General features: G+C 39.5%; 1 protein-coding gene across 4 annotated transcripts in view; it reads left to right on the top strand.

Annotated features, from left to right (window-relative positions):
• The window catches only part of nlgn1 (neuroligin 1), a 230,978-nt gene that overhangs the window by 151,489 nt on the left and 54,111 nt on the right, over window positions 1-25,378 (top strand). For all 4 annotated transcript variants that reach the window (XM_086088428.1, XM_086088430.1, XM_086088429.1 and 1 more), the window contains one exon: window positions 13,673-13,833. In XM_086088428.1, the coding sequence (XP_085944554.1) occupies window positions 13,673-13,833 (161 nt within the window). The remainder of the gene's footprint in view (window positions 1-13,672; window positions 13,834-25,378) is intronic.

Raw genomic sequence — 25,378 nt, 5'->3', positions numbered from 1 at the left:
CAAGCGGTATCCAGCCGAGCCTACCCAGCATGCCCCCTGATAGACGCTATGGTGCATTCACTGACAATCCTGTCTTACAGCAAAGAGGTTCCGGCGCATACCCCATGATTTATGACAGGCCTCAGATCAGTCTTGAGCGAGCACGTCTGCCCTTGTTTTCTGGCAACATGAGAGACTACTACCGTTGGAAAGCTGAAAGGGAGGGCCTTCAACAGCTAGGCAACCCTAATGGATTGGAAAATGTGAAGAAGTTCTATCTTTTGGGCAGCTTAGATGACAGTCAAACGAGATCTTGTATTATCCAGTTGTGGATCTGCGAGGGAAGAGTTCAGGCTCTTGGACAATAAGTATGGAAACAAGCCAAAGATAGTATTACTAATTGTGAAAGAAGTGAAAGACAATTGAACTAATTCAAGCTGTGGAACGAGCTCTTCGAGACCTTCAAGTCCTAGGGGAAGAAGACGCTGTAAAAAATCGAGTGGTGGTGCATTCGATTCAAAGCAAACTACCTGACTCTCTGAAGGAAAAGTGAGAAATACACAAGAATGACCCTGGTAGTGTTTTTTTCACCTAGAAACCACTTCCATTGTCTACTGCAGTATTTAAAAGATCAAGAAGATATCCTTGGACCAACTACAGTATAGCCGAAGTGACAACTATGAAAAGTCAAACGGAAAAGAGAAAGAAAGAAGGACCTTCACCAAAGCCACATCAGGGGTATTCCATGATGTGGCTTTGGTGAAGGTCCTTTTTTATCATCAATGGTTTGTGCTTTTTTGTATTAGGAGGTAACCTAAGAGGTGGTCCTCAGCCAAGCTCATGTATTGTGTGTGGAGACAAAAAACATGTGGGGAGACTGTTTGCCTGTAAAGTCTTCAAGAAGCTCACTCCGACAGGGAAGAAGGCGCAGCTCAGAAAAGCAGGAGTGTTCTTAAAGTGCTTACGCGTCCATGATGAAGATGGTATGTGCACCCAAAGATACCTATGCTCAACAAATGAATGTAAGAAAGAGGGGCTATCAGACCATAACTATTTACTCTGTCCAAAGCCACAGACCAAGAAAGAGCAAGATCCGAGAACAAAGTGACTCAAAAATTGGAGAAATAATGATCAGACTGACCGACAAACAAGAGGACTTCCTCGCTAAACTTAAACTGACTCCGGAGCTGAATGCTGAGTTCAAAGAAGCGTTCTCAAACAAAGTTTCAAAAGAAGTGTGTAGCAACGCTAGCTGTCATATATAGCTGTCATAATGATGCTACTTGAAGTGAAAACAAATTCAGGCCAGCTAGTCGGCACAATGATTGACCTCGCTTCTTACACCAACTATATATCTTATGATGCCACTAAATGTCTCAAATTAAATGGCGAATAAATTAAACTGATCGTCCAAGGAGTTGGAGGGATGGAGAAGATTGTCTATACCAAGAGGTATACTCTCCGACTTAGAGGAAAACCCCCCAAAGGAACTGTAACAGAGCACAAAATCCTCTGTTATGGTCTACAAAATATTGCAAAAGTCAATCAAGCAGTAGAACCGAGGCAACTGCAAAGATTTTTCCCAGATATTGCACTAAGGAACTTAGTCCGCCCCAAAAAGATCACCTTATTGATCAGCCACAAGGAAGGACGCCTGGTCCCACAGCCAATCAAAATAGTGGGAGATCTAGTCCTCTGGGATGGCCCCTTGGTGGAACGCATCCTGCTCTCTTTGAAGAAGTCAATCTGGCAGTACACAAGTCTAACGTTCATTATGCACGGTCAATAAGAACAACTTTGAGGGCTTACAAAGAAATTATCGTGGCTCCAGACGGACCTAGTGAAGTCAACACGGAAGGAGAAAAGGCAATCCACCAAAGTACTGCAACTATCAACAAAGAAATACTTGAATGGTTTGAGTGGGACAGTATTGGTGCCGCCTGTGATCCCCGATGTGGTGGTTGTAAATGTGGCAAATGTCCACCTGGGGGCAAAGAAATGGCCCTAGGAGAAGAGAGAGCCCTGGAGAAGATCAAGATATGCCTCACCTATGTGCAATCTGATAAACGTAGTGAATCTCCTCATTGGGACGCATCTTATCCATGGAAAGGAGACCCCGCAATTCTACCAGACAACCGACATGCGGTAGAAGCGACCTTCAGGAACATAGAGAAACGCCTCCAGAGGGAGCCGGAGTGGAAGGCTACTTACAGAGAGCAAATTCATGACATGATCTCAAGAGGAACTGCCATCAAACTCTCCAAGGACGAGATTGACAACTGGAAAGGGCCAAAGTGGTACATCATTTATTTAGTTGCCCCAAATCGTCACTCCACTACTACCTCTGTAAGAATTGTTTGGAACAGTAGCCAATAATTCATGGGCGTAAGCTTAAATGGTCATATGCAAACATTTATTAAATGCTTTACTTTGATGCATGTGCTTATGTTTATTTCACACACAACACAACCTGCGCTACCTTAAACCTAACCATCTCCTGTCAAGCTAAAGCATCATCTGCCGTCAAAATTAATGGTATGTTTAATCTGCGTTAATAGATGATTAATGCGATAATGATTTGTGATTAATCAATGAGTTAACGCTTTAACTTTGACAGCACTACTACCAACATAATAACTATGAAATTAAAGTGCAGGAAATCAGAGCTAAAATGGAGGAAAACTAAACTCCCAAGTTCATTTTGACCTGTACAAACAATGTCATCATAATTTTAACAAAGAGCTAGTAATAGGTAGACAACAACACTGAAATTATTAGTAAGAACCTCAACAATACTCACACTCTCTTTGCCGTGGTCGATAAACTACAAATCCCCCAAATCAAACAGCGCCAGAACTCCTCTCAACAGATGCCACAATCCAGCAAAATGACAAATTGACACAGCACTTAAAATCACACAGGAATAATTCAATTACTGTGAAAGAATTTGATTCAGTGGATCAAAATACTATAAGACTTGGTTTCGCAGTTGAAACCTTCCACAAGCTGTCTTGACTCAATACCATCTGACTTTTTCAAAACTATTGTGAAATCTGTTCACATTGATTTGCAGCAAATAATCAACTGCTCACTTCAATCAGGTGAGCTTTCTAAATCTCTGACAGTAGCCGCCGTCAAGCCCGTTTTTAAAAAAGAGAGCGCTAGATGTCTTCTTGTTAGCAAATTATAGCCCCATCTCAAAACTTCCCTTCTTAACCATAATTGTTGAAAAAGTGTTTTTTAATCAACTCAACAAATTATTGAACTCAAACGGACTTTTTGGTAAATTCCAGTCAGGTTTCCGACCACATCACAGTACAGAAACAGCTCTGATTAAAATACTAACTGACATAAGATTGAGCACTGACGCACGGAAGGTATCAGCGCTCGTCTTATTGGTGCAGCATTTGATACGATTGATCACAGTAGACTGTTGAACATGCTGGAAACTTGGGTGGGGTTAAATGAAACAGTCCAAAAATGGTTCAGATCCCAGATCCCACTTGGAGGAAAGCAGTTACTTTGTGACCATTGGAAATTTTAAGGGTCAGTTCTTGGACCCCTGTTGTTCAGTCTGTATATGTTACTTTTTGGCCAAGTACTTCAGAACGCCAATGTTGACTATCATAGTTATGCTGATGACACACAGCTGTATTTATCAATGTCCCCAAAGGACAACAGTTCAATTAATGTATGTTGTCACTGTCTAGAGCAAATTAACAAATGGATTAAAAATCTAGAAAATTTGCTTCAGCAAAACAAAAACAAAATGGAGGTAATTTTTCTCGGCAATAAATAGGATTGCTGTTAGAAAACACTTTGAGTCACTGTCTTTAGAAACCAAAGACCACGTTCGTAATCTTGGGGTTCTAATAGACTCAGAGCTGACTTTCACCAATCATATTACATCTGAAAAACATATCCAGACTGACGAACTGCATGCTTCAAGCAGACCAAGAGAAGCTTATCCATGCTTTTACCTCCAGCAGACTCGATTATTGTAACGATCTTCTGACTGGACTCTCTCAAAAGAACATCAGCCAATTGCAGTTAATTCAGAATGCTGCATCTCGGGTTCTGACCAAAACAAAGAGATCAGAACATATCACTGTAGTCCTTAAGGCTTTACACTGGCTCCCAGCCAGCTGTAGAATAGATTTCAAAATTCTGCTACTGGTCTATAAATCACTGAATGGTTTAGGTCCTGAATATATTCAAGAAATGCTGATTGAATACAAACCCAGTAGGGCTCTGATATCTGTCAATCGGTCAACTAGTGGAACCATGAGTTCAAAGTAAACATGGTGAAGCTGCATTTAGCTGTTATGCTGCACACAAATGGAATAATCTGCCAACAGAAGTCAGCCCCGAGTGTAAATGCTTTCAAATCCAGGTTAGAAACGTGTTTTTTTTCCTATACCTTTGGTTAGGTATTTTAAAGATTTTTAGATCATGTTTTTCTCTTTTAATTATTTTAGAAAATTTCTTTACTCTAAATGTTAGTTTGCCGTCTTACGTTTTAACATTGTGAATGTATATTATTTTAGTAAATTTTGTAAGCTACTTGCTACTTGTTTTCTCTGCTTTGCAACAAGCCCAGGATCTTTGAGTAAGTAACAGGAGTTCTTGGTTGTAAAAGTTCTGCAGGGAATTTAGAATTTGTGTTTCCACAGCATCTTAGAATTCTCTGTAATTAATTCAAATGAGTTTGATGACGTATGAGTTTGATGAGCCCAGCCGATGTAAAAACAACACCACCCCGAAATTGACCATCCAATCAGCCTTGGTCAGTGCATATGGAGGATCAAAACTGTCACAATTCAAAATAAATAAATTACTAAATAATTAAACAAATGACTAAAAGTGAAAATAAAAACGGATATAAAAAATATAATTAAAAAATGTTATTCAAATGAGGGGGCGGTCTTAAGTGTGTCTTGGGTGGTAGTCGTCCATTGCTGGAGCTCTCCATGTAAGCCAGCGAGACTTGTTCACCGAACCGCTCACTTGACCAATGAAAGGTAGTTCAACCCAAGACATGCTTAGGACCGCCCCCTCATTTGAATACAATTTTGTCCTGGCAGCATGAAATAAATAAATGTGAGAGCAAAGCTTTTTTAATTTATTCATTGATATTTAATTCTATTCATATATTTATTTTTGTATTTATTTTGACAATTTTTATATATATTTTTTTTAATCTTGTTTTTTTATTATTTTTACTTTGACTTTTATTTATTTATGCATATATGTATTTTTATTTTATTTTATTTCCATTTATATTTATTTTTTAAATTATTATTTTTTAATTATATTTTTGATAGCTGTTTTTATTTTCACTTTTAGATATTTATTTATTTATTTAGTCATTTATTTTCAATGTTGGCAGTTTTGGTCCTCCTTAAGTGCAGCCCGCCCCCTCAAAGTTCCAGTCTGGCTCAGAAAGACCCTGCTGCTGAGATAGTACTTGGATGCCCCCTGGGGAATTTAATTACCCCGGAAATTGTTGGTGGTGGAAAAACGCGCAAACTGAATTTTACCAAGGTAAATTGAAAAGTTCTCCATAAGTTCCAGTGGTGGAAAAGCCCCTATTGTTAACTGATGTATTTATAGGTGTTGTCTTTCCTTGTGTAAAGCCTTGTGTATGAAATGTGCTATCAAAATAAACTTGCCTTGCCTTGCGGTAGGCAGCTGTTTTGTCAAATGCATTTGACCACATGAAGAAAATGTAGACGTTTTGCATTAAACCTTAGTCTGAGAAAAAGGTAGCTGTAAATAAAATAAGAAACAGATAGTTGGAGTTAGTGACTGTGTATAGAATAGAAATATAAAATCAAATAATCTAGGAATGACAGAAACAGAGGGTTAGCTAATAAATTTGAAGTCTTGTGTCACAAAGGACTTCAAATTGAATGGACTTAGACAGGACTATTGTTGAGCCCCTTTCGATATGCATTGTGCGCTGTTTCTACCTCTACAGCGCCTTTAAGCATTCATACAATAATAACTAGATATAGCAATTTCTGAGAAATTGCGTGTGAATGCTGAAATGCTGAATGAAAAAAAAAAGAAATATGTGGAATCATATTGAATGAGGTGAAATGTAGTTGAAAGAAATTTAATTATGGACGGAATTTTCAAACTTAAACGTCATGCTCGCATGGAACTCTGCCCTAGGCATTACCAACACTTACAGCGCCTTGTAAAAGTATTCGTAGCCCTTGAGTTTTTCAACATTTTGGCTTGGTACAACCACAAACATTCATTGAAATTTTATGTTAAAGTAAAACACAAAGTAGCACACAATTAGGAAGTTAAACAATAATAATGGATATCTTGTTTCAAACTTGTTTTTTAATTACAACTTTATCATTCAACTACACTTAATAATTTGTAATTTTCAGGTAATTTATTTTTCAATTTACTTCATGAGCATTCCACATGCATTCAGATTGTATTAGCATATAGCTTTCAGTATGTGCTCAAGTTCTCCAGAAATTGCACTTTGTCTAGCTCAACATGGCATTCAGCAAATTCAAGCTTTATTATACCACTATATTCAATAAAATTACATGTCGAGTAGAGCATAGTTCAAATTCTGGTTGGTGCAAATTTTGATCAAACTTCAATTTCATCTAATATTCATTGTCCAATTATTTAACATCCATTAAAGTCAATGGCATTAAAGCCTTTCCCAGTTTTAGCATTATTCAACATTTTAAACCCACTAAACCCCATTTATTTTCATTTCCCCATTCATACACATTCACATTCAGCATGCATTCAGCAAAACATCCTTCAATACCATTTCACAACATTTCAAGGTTTCACAACATTTCAAGGTTTCACAACATTTCAAGTCCCCAGTGGCTCATTGATAGTGTGGTGGAGCATTTGACCAGTAAGTGGTGGAGCATGCAAGTTAGAATTCCAGCCTAGACTGCATTCAAATATTAAAACATTCAGTTTTCAGCATTCACACGCAATTTCTCCAGAAATTGCACATCTATTCATTGATATGCAAGCAGGAGCAGGGTTCAAGTTGTTCTATCATAGTGTAGATAGGAAGAGAAATGGAGTAGGAGTTATCGTGAAGGAGTTTGTTAGGAAGGTAAAAAGAGTGTCAGATAGAGTGATGAGCCTGTAGCTAGGAATCAAAAGTGTGATGATCAATGTTGTTAGTGTGTAGGCGCCACAAGTAGGATGTGAGCTGGAGGAGAAGATTGGACCTTGATGAAATGATGCAGAGCATCCCTAAAAGTGAGAGTTGTCATTGCTGCAGACTTCAATGGTTTGTTATCCAGGAGAGGAATGCAGAAGGACAGATGGTGGTTGACTTTGAAAAAAGGATGGAAATGGCTGTCGTGAATACTTTCTTCCAGAAGATGCATAGGGTGACCTACAAGAGTGGAGATAGGAGTACACAGGTAGACTACATCTTGTATAGACGGTGTAATCTTAAGGAGATCAGCAACTGCAAAGTAGTGATAGGTGAGAGTGTAGGCATACAGCATAGGATGGTAGTGTGTAGGATGACTCTGGAGGTGAGGAAGACAAAGAGGGCAAAGGCAAAGCAGAGGATGAAATGGTGGAAGATGAAAAAGGAAGAGTATTGTATGACTTTCAGGAAGAAGTTGAGACAGGCTCTGGGTGGTCAGGAGGTGCTTGAAGAAGACTGGACAACTATAGCAAACAGATAGGACAGTCCTTGGTGTGTCATCTGGAAAGAAAGGAGATAAGGAGAATTGGTAGCTGAATAAGGGGGTGCAGACGTGGATCCAGAGCAAGAGGTTAGCTAAGAAAAAGTGGGACACTGAGAGGACAAAAAAAGTAGACAGGATTACAGGGAAATGCAGTGTAAGGTGAAAGTTTAAGTGGCAAAGGCCAAACAAGGGGCTTACAATGGCTTGTATACTAGGTTGGACAGTAAGGAGGAAGAGACTGATCTCTACAGGTTGGCAAGGCAAAGAGACAGAGATGGGAAGGACGTGCACTCGTCCAGCAGGTTACAGTAAAAAAGAATAGGGAGGGAAGTGTGTTGACAGATGCCAGTAGTGTGATAATAGGTAGTGGAGTGTGTTGACAGATGCCAGTAGTGTGATGGGAAGATGGAAATACTACTTTGAAAGGTGGATGAATGAGGAAAATGAGAGAGAATGAAGAGTAGAAGAGGTGACTGTTGTGGACCAGGAAGTAGCAAAGATTACTAAGAATGAAGTGAGAAGGACATTGAAGAGGATGAAGAGTGGAAAGACACTCGGTCCTGATAATATACCTGTAGAGGTGTGGAAGTGTCTAGGAGAGGTAGCAATATCATTTCTGACTGGGTTGTTCAACAGGATCTTAGATTGTGAGAAGATGCCTGAGGAATGGAGAAGTGTGCTGATGTCCATTTTTAAGAACAAGGGAGACGTGCAGAGCTGTGGCAACTACAGAGGAATAAAGCTGATGAGCCACACAATGAAGCTATGGGAAAGAGTAGTTGAAGCTAGACTGGGGCAGAGGTGAACATTTGTGAGCAGCAGTTTGGTTTCATGCCAAAAAGGAGTACAACAGATGCAGTACAGTATTTGTTTTGAGGATGTTGAGAGAGACGTACAAAGAAGGCCAGAAGGAGCTGCATTATGTCTTTGTAGATTTGGAGAAAGCTTATGACAGGGTGCCCAGAGAGGACATGTGGTTTTGTATGAGGAAGTCTGGAGTGGCAGAGAAGTATGTTCAAGTGGTGAAGGACATGTATGAGGACAGTGGTGAGATGTGCTGTAGGTGTGACGGAGGAGTTCAGGGTGAAGGTGGGACTACATCAGGGATCAGCTCTGAGCCACTTCATGTTCACTATGGTAATGGTCAGGATGACAGACGAGGTTAGACAGGAATCTCCATGGTTGAATTGATACAGATACAGATAAAGCTATACTCGCTCATCTTTAATTTTCAACATTCCCAGATACCCAAAATTCCACATTTTTCACTCACATATTGCACCAATATATTTCACCTAAATCCATAATAAATATCATTCAATAGCATTCAACTTCATTCACTGCAAGCATTTGCACCATTACTGTTCAAGAACATTCTATATTATTCAGTATCATTTAACATTATTCCAAATCATTCATTACCATTTGACATAATTCCATATCTTTCAACAACATTCCACCTCATTCAGTGAGTCCATTTTTATAAAAAAAAAATTCATTCGGTATGTCACCATTCACATTCAATTTCTCCGGAAATTGTTTCATCTAATTTAGTGGTGTCCAAACTCTGTCCTTGAGGGCCGGAGTTTTGCAGGTTTTGGATGTTTTTCTCCAACACACCTCATCGGCAAGCTCTGAATAAGCCTAATACTGCATGCAATATTGTGAGAATTATTGTATTGTGAGCTTCATATCGTGATATCGTATCGTGATGTTTGGATATCATTATATCCGTATCGTATCTTGATGTTTGGATATCGTTACATCTCTACTTTCTGATTAGGCCCCGCCTCTCCGAATGCAGATACAGATAATTTAGGTGGTTGAATGGATAAAGATACAGATAAGGCTGTACTCGCTCATCCCTAATTTTTAACATTCCCACTTACAAAAAAGTCCACATTTTTCACTCACATATTGCACCAATATTTCACCTAAATCCGTAATAAATATCATTCAATAGCATTCAACTTCATTCACTGCATGCATTTGCACCACTACTGTTCAAGAACATTCTATATAATGCAGTATCATTTAACATCATTCCAAATCATTCAATACCATTTTACATAATTCCATATCTTTCAGCAACATTCCACCTCATTCAGTATGATTCCATTGTTATATATTATTTTTCATTTAGTATGTCAGCATTCACATGCAATTTCTCCAGAAATGGTTTCATCTAGTTCAGTAGTATCCAAACTCGGTCCTTGAGGGCCGGAATCCTGCAGGTTTTGGATGTTTGTCTTCTCCAACACACCTCATCAGCAAGCTCTGCATAAGCCTGATAACGATCCTGTTCATTGGATCAGGTGCGAGCAAGGAATCATCTAAAACCTGCAGGACTCTGGCCCTGGAGAACCGAGTTTGGACACCACTGATCTTGTTGTGATAATGCTGAAGCATTTCCACATATGTTATTGTGACTTTTATTCTCCACACTTTTTTGCCGTGTAACAACTCCCACATAATACTTCTGATTTACACCATTCAAATTTCAACTTACTTCAAAAATTCACGCCTCCTGGGGTATATATCGTCTGATTTCACACTACTTACAGTTTACTTTCCACGCCCACTTCCATACATAAAACTTTACATCATCGGTCTGATACTGCTCAGTGGCGCAGTTGGTAAAGTGCATTCTCCAGTAACTAGGAGGTCATGGGTTTGAATCCCACCTTCGACTGTACATTGCAAATATATTCATGGCTATTATGCTAAGTGATATACATGTATACCAACTGACTACCATATCAAGAAATGCATTATAATTTTACTGAAATTATTGAACACATGCTAGCCTTCACCAATATAAATACGCCATTAGGCATGATTTCAAACATGTCATGTTAGTTCAGTTAGAGTAATTGCCAACCACCATGGAGACCCTGCCTTCAAACTCTGCTTGGACCACATTTTAGTACATTCGGTAGTTCGATACCAACTAACTATCAGATCAAGAAATTGATTATAATTTCACTGAAGTTATTAAATTCATGTTAACTTTCAGAGTCAGATGACACTTTTCAAAAATAAATAAGCCATTTAGTCATGAATTTAGATAGATTGAATCTTTATTGTCATTGTAACATGTACATCGAAAATTTAAGTGCCAAACCAGTCCGTGCAAAAACATTCAAGTCATATAAAACTATAAAAGACATGCTATAAAAGATGTAAAATAAATAACTACACATTTAAAAATAAAAACATCTAAGATAAAACGAACTAAAATAAACACTTAGTGCCAAGCAACCATACACACATCTTGCAGTTGAACAATCCCCTCTATCCCTAAGCAACCAGTGTTACATTCTACAGTTATGTAATGCCTTTATTGCTGTGGGATAAAAGCTGTCTCTGAATCTGTTTGTCCTAGTTCTAATTGACCTATACCGTCTGCCTGATGGCAGCAGCTCGAACAAGGAATGACCAGGGTGGGAGGTGTCCTTCAAAATGTTTTTATTTTTTATGGAAGAGCAGGATTTGTACAGTTCTAACAGAGAGAGGAGAGGGCAGCCAATTATCTTGTGGGCTGTGTCAATGACCCTCCGGAGTGCTTTCCTCTGAGCCACTGTTTAGCTGGTGAACCACACACACATACAATACATTAAAACACTCGTTTTAAAACAATAGTGCTCCTATAGAAGGAAACTAACAGTCTCTTGGTGATGTTGTTTCTCCTGAGCACCCGCAAAAAATGCAGTCTCTGCTGGGCCTTCTTCAGCAGCTCAGAGGTGTTCACACTCCAGGTCAAATCCTCCTTGTTGAACTGAATTTGAGCAAGTCAAGTTAGCTCCGCTTAGTGGTTAGAGCAAGTACCAATCCTGTTTAGACCACATTTTAGTACATTCGATGGTTCGATACCAACTGACTATCATATCAGGAAATGGATTCTCATCATCACCAGATCACTCATACTGCTCAGTGGCGCACTTGGTTAAGTCCTTTGTCCAGTAACCAAAAGGTCGCAGATTGGAATCCCACCTCCTACTGTACATAGCAAATGTATCCATGGCAATACATGCTGACTATCATATCAGGAAATGGATTATAATTTCACTGAAATGATTTTGAAGAAGGCAAGTTAGGGTATTAGTTTGAGTCTTTATCTGCCACACTGGATGATGTATATACGGACATATTCACTGCAATTAGATACAATGTCACTGATTCTTCTATGGCTAAAGTGACTGAGTGGTTAAGAAAAAGAGCTGGTTATCAGTGTTTCTGGGTTTGAATCCAGTTTTAACTAATCTTTAACATATATGCAATATTGAATACAAATCATTGTCAAATAAAATATTAATAATTTGTAATTTATCTTCCAATTTCCTTAATAAGAATTAGGCTTAGCATTCAGCTATTAGCATTCAGCTTTCAGCATTCCCACGCAATTTCTCCAGAAATTGCACTTAGTCTAGTATTACTATATCTTTATTTTCCGCCATATTTTGTCCTTTACTACTTCTAAATTTAAACCATTCCAACCTCAACATGTTTCAAATTTTCATGCTTCACGGGCTATTATTTTTCTCATTCCTAACTTTCTTAGTTGATCCACGATTCAACATTTTTATCCCAAAAATCCCCATTATTTCGAATGAGACATTACAAAATTCACTCCCATTCTAAATTAAGACGGTTTAGCTCATTCAGTTCACCTTGGGATACATTTTCAGCACTCTCCCAATTCTCACATAATAAAATGTCTACATTTTCCCACAAAATATTGTATATTTTTCACCAACAAAACTCATTCTAAGGGAAAGGTTTGTTTAATTGATAGCACATCTCATTGTGAACTAAGAGAATGTATCAATTCAAAACATTCACCTCATTCAATTTACCTTGCCATTAAATGTGATATAGTTCACCCATGCAAAATATTTCCACATTCCACATGAGTGAGTATACATTTTTGACTCTGCAAATCCCCATTCATTTCCAATGACACATTCAACAATTCATTCCCATTCTACATTCAAAATGTTCAGCTCATTCAGTTCAGCGTGGGAATGATTTTCAATATTCCCACATGCCTAAAAAATTTACTTTTGAAACAATCTATTGTCTCTCCCGCGTGCTATTTTGAATGTTGGAGTAACGTTGCTCACGAAGATTATGTCACAGCAAATAAACAAATTTGATCGCACGGTTCGTTTTGAACCGGGCCAATTATCAGTTATTGGAATCCTGTCTAGACTGATCTTCTTTCTTTCAGGTGTGGCTTGAAAGGCTATCTGAAAAGTACATACACGTTTGGAGCAACATATGCTGACAATAATCCAAGTTACGTCTTTTTCAGGGAGATTACTGCTTATTTCAGCAAGACAATGCTAAGCCACATTTAGCATGCTGTTATAACATGGTGTTACTTGACTGGCCTGTCAGCAGTCCAGACATGTCTCCCATTGAAAATGTACAGCGTGTTATGCAGTGCAAAATATGACAATGAAGACCCAAACAATTGAGCAAATTAAGTTATATTCAACAAGTATGAACTGAAAAGAATTCTACGTACAAAGCTGAAACAATTAGTGTCTTCAGTTCCAATAATGTATATTGAGTGACATCAAAAGGGAAGGTGATGTAAGTAACACAGAAGTGTTGTACTGTACTGTGTTGTGCTGTACTCATCTAATTCAAAATGAGTGAATATTTGTAAAAATAAAAATACAATATCCATCAATAAATATCCATCCATCCATTATCCAAACCGTTTTCCAGTTCGCATTAAATATTCTTGAATTGTCTTTGTAGTTTATTGAACTAAATATAGGTTGAAAAGGATTTGCAGATGATTGTTTGCTGTTTTTGTATACGCTTTACACAATCTCCGAACCACTTTGGATTTTTTTTTAATTCATTTATTTTTTATGTTAAATTGTCTGCCTTGCTATTTTAGTTTTGCATGATTTTCATGTATGTTATGTCCTATTGACCTTACTGGAGTTTAACCCAACTATTCTCCGACTCATTAGGTGCCACCGTGGGCTGACGCATCTCATGGAGATGAGATCCCCTATGTTTTTGGCCTTCCAATGACTGGACCAACTGAGCTATTTCCTTGCAATTTCTCGAAGAATGATGTTATGCTCAGTGCTGTGATGATGACTTATTGGACCAACTTCGCCAAAACCGGGTAAAGTCCCACAAATGGCACTTATCTATTGTTATACTACTTGTGTCACTCTTCTTGAGCCTACGGGAATACTAAATCAAGGATAAGCTCTGGTGAATAATAATAATAATAATAATAACTAGAAAAATTCCCACTGACATTTTGAATGGGACTTGCAAGGTAGCTGCATGTAGTATTTGTAGCAGTAGTAGAAATCAGGTCCTTTCCTGTTGAAATCTGGTCACTTCCCATTGATAACAGGTCACTTCCTGTTGAAATCAGTCCATCAAGTCAAAAAAAAAGAAAGAAGGTATAGCGCTGCCCCAGCATGAAAATGTCAGTTGACAAGAAACACCTGAATCAGCACACACGTGCACACATTTGTTTTCAACTGATTTCTATGAGAAAGCTCACACCTCCAAGATACAGATTCCAGAAAGGGCTCGTTAGAACAGCGAGGGTTAGGGGAACGTGAGAAGGTTCTAAAAAAATTACTCAATTAGAGCAGGTTAAAAACTGGAACTTAAAAAAAAATAACATAGGGTTGAATAGAGACTTCTCGCTTTAAAACAAATAAAAGGGACTAAAGTTGGTTTGTCTGAAAGAAAACCCTTGTGACTACAAAATGTCTAAATTTGATGGATAGTGAGCAAATATTGTGGCCACAGTGACAAGTTAATCTGAGATTTTTCGAAAGTTTTTTTTCCTCTTATCAATAAACATTCTGTCCAAATGAATTCAAAGCAATCAATTATTCTTCACATTTGCAATGCCAAAGTGCAATGAAATGACAATTGGCTGTCTTAAAATTCATTAGCTGACACTGGTGTAAACTACAAGTAAAACATTTGCGCTGATGCATTTAGGTGAACGGATGGTGTAGTGGATAGTGCGCTCCTCATAAGCAATAGGGCGCGGGTTTGTGACCCACTGTGTTCTTTTTTTTTTCTCCTCCTTTCCTCTAACCTCTCTGCTTCCCTCCTCTTCCATGATTTCTTGCGGCAAGGACCCGTTTTGTTTCAAATGTTTATTCAAGAATTGATGGCTTGCGTGACCAAACGCAGAGATCTAGCAGCCCGTGAAATTTAGAGTAAATTTATATAGAGTAAATAAAAATCGGCTTAAAACCTATCTGTATGTTTCGTGGGCGTTTCGCAAAGCTGCTAGCTCAAACGACGTCATGAGAGGGGCGCGGCAGCCACAGGGGGAGAGGCAGGGTTTTACTGAACCGAGCGTATGACTTCTGAGTAAGAAAAATTGTATTGTTCATTCGGTAAGCTCTCTCTCTCTCTTTTTTTCTTTTTCTTTTTTTTTATGTACATGAGTATGTGCGTGAGTATGTGCGTGTGTGTGTGTGTGTGCGCATATGTGTGTGCGTGTGAGTGTGTGCTCATTAATTCACCTAAAATCTATTAAAAATCCCATACCGCTCACCTAAACCGAATACTTCAGAATCCAGCTAGAGTCGTGAAGTTGTCAGGAGACCCGAGGAAGGATCAAAGAAAAGAAAGGAAAGTGAAATCCAGCACCGACCAACACCTACTACCCACCGGGTTACCAACCAGAATCTTTCACCAACCCCAGAAACATCTACATTCCAACAAATTAGGGAGACCTCAAGAGACCAAAGGAAAGAATGGGGAAAGGAAGGAAGGATAGATGAAGCAGAGTGAGATCCACAGACATCAGCCTCCACCGATTCAACAACCAGAGGAAGAAGCAGATTGTGTTTGAATTTCGGTAGATGCTGGTATGGTGGATCTGGCATTTATGAAAACCTCCACCAAAGAGTGCAGCCATCGATCCGGCCAGGACAGAGCAAGCACAACCCTCCAGGCCGCGGCAGCGCCAAGGCACAACCCCCGGGCCCCGCAGGGGCCACCGGCCGGAGAGGAAACCCAGGAGCGCCCCCCGCCCCAACACGGCCCGCGCCCCAAGCCCAACGCAGCAGAACGGGGCACGGCAGTCCCACCAGGCACCCCACCGGCCCACTGCCCACGCTCCCCCCACGCCCTCTGTCCCCCACCCAAACCCACCACAACCCCCCCCCCCCCCCCACACACACACACACACACACAACCCAGCACCCCCCCCCCAAGTCTGGAGGGGCGCTGTAGCGCAGCCACAGGGAGTTAACGGAAAGCGTAGAGAAGAAGACAAAACCACTGATCTGAATAGCTAAGACTTTTGAAGCCGTGAGGCCGCCATATTACTCCTCACAAGAAACGTTTCTCGGCATACGTTTCTATACATTTACAGTATATATATATATATATACAGTGCTCAGCATAAATGAGTACACCCCCTACGAAAAATAACACTTTAAACAATATGTCAATGAAATCAAAAACAATTTTTAAAATATTGACAAGACTAAATTTGTATAACATCTGTTTAACTTATAACATTAAAGTAAGGTTAATAATAAACATTAGAGAACAGAATTTTCAGTTTTATTCAAATTAGGGTGATGAAAAAATGAGTACACTGCACTGAAAGTCTCTGGCGCAAAGCCCCAAAAGCCCAAATTTTAGACTACAAACGTCTACAGCTGAGTCTAATTATTCATTACACAGGTGTCAAGCAGACTGATGACTATAAATGGGTGTTACTTACAGTTTCCCATATCATGCTGTTAGCAATGGCACCACACGGAAGAGAAATGTCACGGGACCTGAGAAGGAAAAAAATGTATTTGCACAACAAAGGCAACGGCTACAAGAAGATCAGCAAAGCTTTACTTATTATCAGTCAGAATACTGTAGCAAAAGTGGTACAAATATTTAAAAAAGATGGAACTGCAACCATCTCATAGAGACGTCAAGGTCGTCCAGGGATGTTAACAACTTGACAGCAGCGCCTTCCAATGAGAAGGGTGGAAGAAAATCGACATCTAAAATCACTGCAGTTATCTAAAGAAATAAAAAAACCAAACTGGGGTGACTATTTCCCGTGACACAATAGGGCGTACACTGCAGAGGAATGGCATGCATGGGTGCCGTCCACGGACGGAACCTCTCCTAAAGCTCAGGCACCAAAAAACGCGCCTATAGTTTGCCAGGGCCTATGCTGACAAAGATGACTACTGGGGCTCTATACTCTGGAGTGATGAGACCAAGATAAATGTTTTTGGAACTGATGTCTTCAAAACTGTATGGCGTCGCAAAGGTGAGGAATACAAGGAAAAATGTGTGGTGCCTACAGTGAAACATGGTGGTGGCAGTGCCCTCATGTGGGGTTGCATGAGTACTGCTGGTGTTGGGGAGCTGCATTTCATTGATGGCATCATGAATGAATGAAAAAAAGAGCACTGTATATATATATGTGGGGGGGGGGGGGGTGCGTATACAGTGCTGCTCAAAAGTTTGTGAACCCTGCAGACATGGTCAGATTTTTTGTATAAAATATTAAAATAACCGTATTAAATGTTTAGTCATACCCCAATCTACAAAGCTGACATTTAAAATAATGGACTTGAACAAAAATAATGATAATATTGTCATTCATTGTTGAGCAAAAGTTTTTGATTTAAGAAAAATTCAAATTTCATGGGTGAAAAAGTATGTGAACCTATCGCTTAATCAGACATTGCACCTCCTTTTGCAATGATAACTTCATTCAAACACTTTCTGTAGTGACTTATCAGTCTTTCACATCTACTTTGAGGGATTTTTGTCACTCTTCCTTGCAAAATGCACCCAATTGAGAGAGGTTGGATAGGCGTCTAGCATAAACTGCCCGCTTCAAGTTCAGCCACAGTATTTTGAAAGAATTTAAGTCAGGAATTTAACTGGGCACATCCAGAACATGAATCTTGTTGTTCTTCAGCCATTCCTTGGTTGTATTGCTGGAATGCTTTGGATTATTGTCATGTTACATGATCCATCTTCTACCAGACTGTAACTTCACCAAGAACGGCTTCTTTATGATCCAAGATTTCACAATATTCCTCTGAATCCATGATTCCCTGGACTCTGTGGAGTTGTCCAGGTCCTGAGGATGAAAAGTCAGCCCAGAATTTAACATTCTCACCACCCTGCCTCACTGTAGAGATAAGGTTATTTTGCTGGTATGCAGTGTTGACTTTACACCAAAGATTAGTTGTGACCAAACAGTTAAATTTTAGACTCATATGACCACAGAAGGGACTTCCAAAAAGCTTCAGGTTTGTCCAGGTATTCTCTGGCAAAGTTGAGATGGGCAGCTTTGATCATTTTTGTGAGTAGAGGCTTAAGTAAGCATGCACATGTGTCCCCGATGCAGCAAAAGAGGTCTGCAAATCCCTCGAGGTGATGCACAGGTTGGCTTTCGCCATTATCATTTGTCTTGTGGGTCTTGCTGATATTTTAAAAGGGCATCCACTTCTAGGCTGAATTGCAATAATTTTCAGTGTTCTCTAGTCGCAGATGATCTGCTTCACAGTGGAATGATGAAGATCTTTTTTTTTTTTTAGATGACTTTATAGCTTTCCCTAGATAGATGTGCTTTCACTACCCACAGATTTCTCTTCCTCTCATGGGTTCACCTGGGTAAGACTAAAGTGGTTTTGTCTCTGTTTTAGTCAGTGATGCACAATTTCTTTGCTAAACCTCTCTCATTTCATTGGTCCATTTCAGTGGTTAGTTTAGCAATTTGTCCTACCTGATCCTACTTGACTGCTTGTTTTAAGCAATGCGGCTCAGTGTTCACTTACTTTGGCACCTACATGAATTGACCAAAAACTCTTTAATTAAGTTTTGACTACATAATTGATTAAAAAAAAAAAAGAACAATGCATTGAAATGCTAAAATACACCTGTTATTTCATATAAAATGTAATGGTTCAGATTGAACAACAAAATCAGGTTGGAACAATTGGAAAGTCCATATTGCTCAAGAGGTTCACAAACTTTTGAGCAGCACTGTATATATATATATATATATATATACTAGCCTACGAGTTGTACATGTCTAATCTGTACCAGTAGTATATACAGATTGGTGAGACGAACACAGGAGAAGTGACAATGGCAGGTGATTCAAGACAACAACATCATGCAAAATATTTTGCTGTAAAAGCTAAGGAGGTTGCGCAAAACGTCTACGACACGGCTATCAGACAGACTGGCGGTTCACACGCAGTCACGCGAGAATTGGAGCATACGTCATCAAACTAAAACATGTCATCATCACCGATTTGCGACCACTACGTCATCACTGGAGGAGTGTGCCTCATATGATGTCCACATTGGAACGTGCGCATTTTAAAATACGGGGCCTTTTAAAGTCTTTCCACTCTGGAGCCCGGTTCCAAAAGAGATCGGTTTCAAGCGCCAAAACAGCGCTGCTGTGTTTGACGAACTGCCCATATGGTAAGAAACTTCTGCGGATACATTGAAACGGGCTTTCGTGTGGACGGGGCCTTAATGCACCCACACTGATTGACACAACAAGACACACCTGGGCAAGACACAAGTGGCTAAGAGCACTGTGATCAACACAGGAAAGACACACAGTCTAGTGAAGTTTTCCGCGTGTTCGTAAAGTTGTTTTCAGAATCAGAGTTGAGATCGGTGAACATTTCCTTCGAAGGTTTTATTTATTCAGAAATTTCTGGACAGAAGCACATGTGTGGCCAAACGCCATTATCTGCCCATGCGTCTGTCCAGCTCCTCCCACTTGCAGCCGCCATTATACTTTCAGTATCTCAAAAAGCCCCTCCCCTTCCTCTTCCTGCTTTGCTGCCCCCAAGCCCACTCCACTTGCTCTGCCCTCTGAGTCACAAGACAATAACAAATGGTCAATTGCTATGTAAACATTGCTCTCCAAATTAATGCACATTGCCACATCTCGACTGTGATTGAGAGAGCCATGAGGAACCTTCCAAGTGTTTATTTAAAGAAACAATGTTACTCACAGTACTGCAGTTTAAGCACACTTGTAATGTTCCACTTGTGTGTACCAAAATTGATACACTGCAGACCTATGGCATGGCTCATCTTCAGGTCGCAGCTAAAAAAGGACTCAACCTTCCTGACTCTACCTGACTCAGGCCAATCCAAAATCCATCTGTCCTGACACATTTAAACAGCAAGACAGTACGGAAAAAGCTCTATGTTGAGGGAATGTTTCCCACAGCTACAGTCTGGGAGAGATTGTGTAGATTAACACTGACCATGGGAGCACTTGTGCACAAGTTGCCTTGCTTGAATTGCCATCCAGTCTGGTGCTTCAAGAGAAGACCTTCACTTTGAGAGCAGTAATCGCATTTCAAAGAGGCTTGACCCAGGATTCCCTTGGTCATTATGTGGCATATTGCAGGAGGGCTGCATGCACCTGGGAGATGTATGATGACCTGGGAAGTGGAGTGAAAGCAGCATCAGATAACACAAAGATCTACCCACATGCTGTGTTTTATACAAAGCAATGATTAACACATATTAAAAAAGCTACAAGAGAGTTAAATTTAGTCAAGTTTAGTAAAGTTTACCTGAAGTTCGTCCTGTAACTGGTGGCATTCCAGGATCTTGAAGAGTATGCAGAAACATGTTATTACTATAAAACTACTATAAAACCGTCGCAGCACAAACGAAAATTTTAACAGCACAAACCAGCACTAATGCAGCACAAATGATTGACACCTTTTCGGCTCCAATCGGAATTAAACGGGGGGCTGGATGACGTTATCACATGAAACTAAAATGTTTAATATCTATAAAATCGTTGCGGCACAAACTGAAATTTTAACTGCAAACGTAGCACAAACAAATGGACCCATTTCGGGTCAGTTTCTCAATAGATGGAACTCTGGATGACCTAATAAATAATTTATAATAAGTGCAAAACAGTAATAGCACAAATGCAACACAAACGCAGCAAAATCATCTAAAGGATTTTACAAAAAAAAAAATTGTCCAACGACTTTAAAATTGCTTTATCAACCTGACTTTACTTATGCCCCCCCACCCCAAAAAAATATTATTCATAAACTGTGGACGTGGCGGGGAATGTTAGATTGATGTTTCTGGGGTTGGTGAAAGACTCTGGTTGGTAACCCGGTGGGTAGTAGGTGATGTCTGGTCGGTGCTGGATTTCACTTTCCTTTCTTTTCTTTGATCCTTCCTCGGGTCTCCTGACAACCTCACGACTCTAGCTGGATTCTGAAGTATTCGGTTTAGGTGAACGGTATGGGATTTTTAATAGGTTTTAGGTGAACTAATGAGTACACACTCACACACACGCACATACATACTCACGCACATACAAAATAAAAAATAAAAATAAAAATGAGAGAGAATAATGATGATGACATGTCGAATCGGTTAAATTACCGAATAAACAATACTGAGCTCTCGAGGAAGAAAAAAAAGAAGAAGAAAAAAACCCTGGCCTCTGACGTAACAGTGTTTACTAGTGCGGTGGCGGCGGCAGCAGCAGCAGCGGTGTAGCTTCTTCCCACTCTAGCTAGCTCCTCGCGTGTGTGTTCAAAGTTAACCAACAATGGCAGAGAAGAATATAGGACCACCGAGCCATAAAAGAAAGACTGTTTTTGAGGTTGCTGAACGGAGGAGACAAGGACTGAAAGAGCGGAGCCAAACAAAAGTCATTTTGGGCGAGTCTTTTCATCGATGGTGTGCACTAAAGCAGCAGAGAGGTCTGAATGCTTTGGTCGCTAAGTTTCTGTTGGACAGGTAACTTCAGTTTACTTTTTAAATAAGAACTATACTTTATGAAGCTTGTTAAACATGTAAAGTAGTAAAATGACACCAGTGTCAATGCAGCTCAACGCTTTGTTTAATGATGCTAACTTTTCCTACTTACACAGCGAATGTTTTGCATGTAGCCTATGTCCTGTAGCTTATATATGAACAGTGGAGTAGTGTAAAAAGTAAATTGTTAATCTTTTTAAAATAAATCATTTATAGCGAAAACAAAATATTCTCATGCAGGTTGTGTGTAAATACATCTTCCTGCCCATGTTGTTGCAGTTATGACAATGTCACGTCCACCCCATTACCGCAAACTCGGTGGGTGAGACCACAACTTCCTGCATCCACAATAGTACAGGAGTCCCTGTCGGACAGGTGAGTAGTTTGCGTAAGAAAATGAATGGTACTGGGTTATTGCATATATACACACAAACGGACAGATACCAAGTCCGAGAAAGGGGGTAACGTATAGCTAGTATAAGGCTTTACGAAACATAGTTATCCTCCCCCATCATGCTAAATCCCATGTCTACAATACAGCAGTAAAACATAGGGCGAGGCCAGGGTTCACATATAAGCAGACTCTGGTCCAGATGTCGACCAAAACTATAAGTAAGTAAGTATAATGTCAAAAGATCTGAATGGGGGGGGGTTGGTCGTTGTGAGGAAATGATTTTAATGCTGCTTAGCACATTGTGTTGCATTGTTGGTAATAAAAGTGCTTTATAAATGAAGATTGATTGATTGACAATATTTTATCCAATGGACACAAATCACTTTCCCATTTGACATATGAGTGTACACAACCCTCCAGTGCGGGGAGACTTCAGCGAAGCGCAGTTGTTGATGTGATGTAAAACTCTAAGCTTAAATCGCTCCTTGCTTTAACACTATGCCTATCAGAATTTTAAAACTACTGATTAGATCACCCAGAGCCGTAATTTTAACGGTTAACAGCTCTGGTAATGATGTCATTGCTTAACATTATTATTACATGTAAATACAAGCCGTTTGAGTAGCTACTAAAGCTATTTTGTTTATTACATTTTTTTAATGTGAATGTAAATTATGTATTGTAGCTCATCTCCCGGGACTACTGGAGTCCACACAGTACCCCCCTCCCCCCTACCAGTCAGATGATAAGGTTGAGGTGTTGGATCTTTCAGATGGAACCTGCCAGCTAACTGTTCATAACTTGTTCATTTTCCTTTTTTATTTTTTGTTTTTATTTTTTATTTTAATAATACGTTATTGGATAAGTATACATGTAAGTTATTGTGCTTCCTACTCCTTTTGAACATGTAAATTATGACATTGATTAATTATTTTCTTTCTTCAAATTTTTATTTTAACTTCAACTTGTATTTTGTAATGTGCTAATATGTTCAATAAATCAACCGGCCAACAACAACAACTCTGTGGTCTGTAGCCTCCTCTTCATCCAAGTCTTCTCCTCTTCCTCGACGGGATCCGACGATCTCTGCCTCGTCAATATTTTGAAACAGATGTAATGCCTCTACCTCTTTTTACGTCAGCACTTGTTGACATTTTTCTTAATGCCTTGCTGAAAAGTGGTTGCTTTGGAAATTTGACAGCGTTGTCAGCGGTGCAAGAATGACTCATATAAATATTTTCATGTTTTTGAATACAATAAAATGGCAGCATATGGATAAAATACACACAGACACATGAAAAGTCAAAACGCCAGAAAGGCAGAAACACTAAATAATTTCGTAAACAGCGTAACCACACATCAAAGTTTAAACTTCAAAATACAGCTCTGTTGTTAACAAATGTGTGGTCGACAACCAGTTATCCCTGCGAATGTTAACAAGTTACAACAAACTGTCTCCGGTGATCAGCATAAGAAAAAAAAACAAGGCAGAGTTATAACCTGTCTATGTGGGCACACAGCAGTGATCACTCGGCGTAATGTCATCTCTCCTCTTCTTCGATGCCCTGACAAATGCACACAACCACACTCATAAAAAAAAAAAAGGATGAAAAAATACTCCAAAACGCTGACAACTGGTCGAGGTTCTCTGAAGGAAAACAAACGCCGATGGCATTACCGGAAAAGGCGTTGCGTTATGAGATTTTCCCGGAAATACTTTACGGCTATTTGTGCATAGAGTCCATTGCAGGGGTGCAGATTTCTCTGTCAAAGGCATAGAGAAGTTGGGCAGTAGCAGCAGTGAAGAGAAAAGTTGTCTTCAGCAAGAAAAAGCAGGGTAATACTTACACTACAGTACTCTTTTTTTTTTTATTATGTAAATTTTCGTCATTTTATACTATAATGGTAGTATTGTCACTTTTTTTTTTAATGTTTATTGCTGTCAATGTTGTAGTCCCCCAACTTCCAGAGAAGAACAAGAAGACGTTAATGTAGAAGAATTTAACAGTCTTCAGAATACTACGTAGGTATAATTATAACATGCCTGTTTGGAGGAATAATTGACTTGGAATTGACAATCTTGTGTTACACAGAATAGAATTGGATGATGGCGAGGATGAGCCCTCGACTCCAGATGAGGAATCGCAGATCGTGTCCACCTCTGAAGAAAATGAGACTAAGGAGTTTGACTCAGACTCTGATGACAGTCTAGATCAAGATTATGTCCCTCCTATTTGTCTGCGGTTTGTATACATTAAATTTTTCCCCACACTGAAAATTTAGACAAGCTCTAGCATAATTAAATTGTGAAAAGTTCCACTCCATTCCCCAATACTCACTCACTAAAATATACAATTATCTAAGGACATCCTGGGGGGTAGAACACTGAATAGGATTAAGCTCAAATAGTCGACTGCCTTATCACAACTTTTTTAACGACTCTGTCTGACTGCCTTGTGCTGAAGGGGGGACTCTTCAGGAAGGAAAACTAGATATTTATGAAGATGTGTTGTCTGTTGGATGTTGATTGTGTGGGTTGCTCTATTAAAAGTGTTTTGAGGTGTACACATTTGTTTGTATTTATGCACAACAGGGCTGGTGGTACACTAAAAAAACGCATATGTCTGGACAACATACCGGAGGTTTCCATGGATGACACAGTGCTTGACGACCCAGACGACTCATCAATGAGCTGGAAAAACAAGGACTCAATTGTTCTGCTTGGTGAGTGATTTTCACTATACTATTATGAGAAAAAAATACTATTACTCTTATGCACATGGCCTTTTTGTCTATGTTCCTCTTTTCTTTTCCTATCTGTTCAAAGGTGATGCTCGGATAGACAGTCCAGGGTTTTGTGCACAATACTGCACATATACCATGATGGAGAATGAGTCAAAAAAAGATTGTCTTCATGGTCTCCAGCGATAAGCGTCACTGCCAGAGGAACTCTGTTGTTATGGAGAAGCACTGCAGAAAGTCTTTCAGACCCGAGGATTCAAGATGGTTTGGCACTCTAGCAGGTGGTCCGACCTCAACTATACAAGAGCTAGGGCATAGGTGTTAAACTCCGGTCATCGAGGGCTGCAGTCATGCAGGTTTTGGAAGTTTCCCTCTTCCAACACAAGCTGATTCCAATGAGCTGGATCGTTATCAGTCTTATGCAGAGCTTGCTGATGAGCTGATCATATATCAGCTGTGTTGGAGAAGGGAAATAACCAAAACGTGCAGGACTCTCGCCCTCAAGGACCGGAGTTTGACACATAGGAGCAAGAGCATCAACAAGTCAGCAGAAGGCTATGTAAGTTTCCAGTATGCAGATGACATGCTATGCCATATTATTATTATAAATTTTTTTAAATTTATTTTACTTTGGGTAGACACAGTGATCCATCAATGATGTTGTAACTAGGAATATGTGGGTCTGAAAAAAGTACTAAACATAATATGTTCCTAAAATGCATTATTTTCTTTCCTGCAGGGA

Source organism: Leptonotus elevatus, chromosome 11 (assembly GCF_054856555.1).
Source record: "Leptonotus elevatus isolate MCC_2025b chromosome 11, RoL_Lele_1.0, whole genome shotgun sequence".
In the NCBI taxonomy this organism is placed as follows: Eukaryota; Metazoa; Chordata; class Actinopteri; order Syngnathiformes; family Syngnathidae; genus Leptonotus; species Leptonotus elevatus.
The sequence above is the reverse complement of the archived record's forward strand: the minus strand, read 5'-3'. Positions and strand labels throughout refer to the sequence as shown.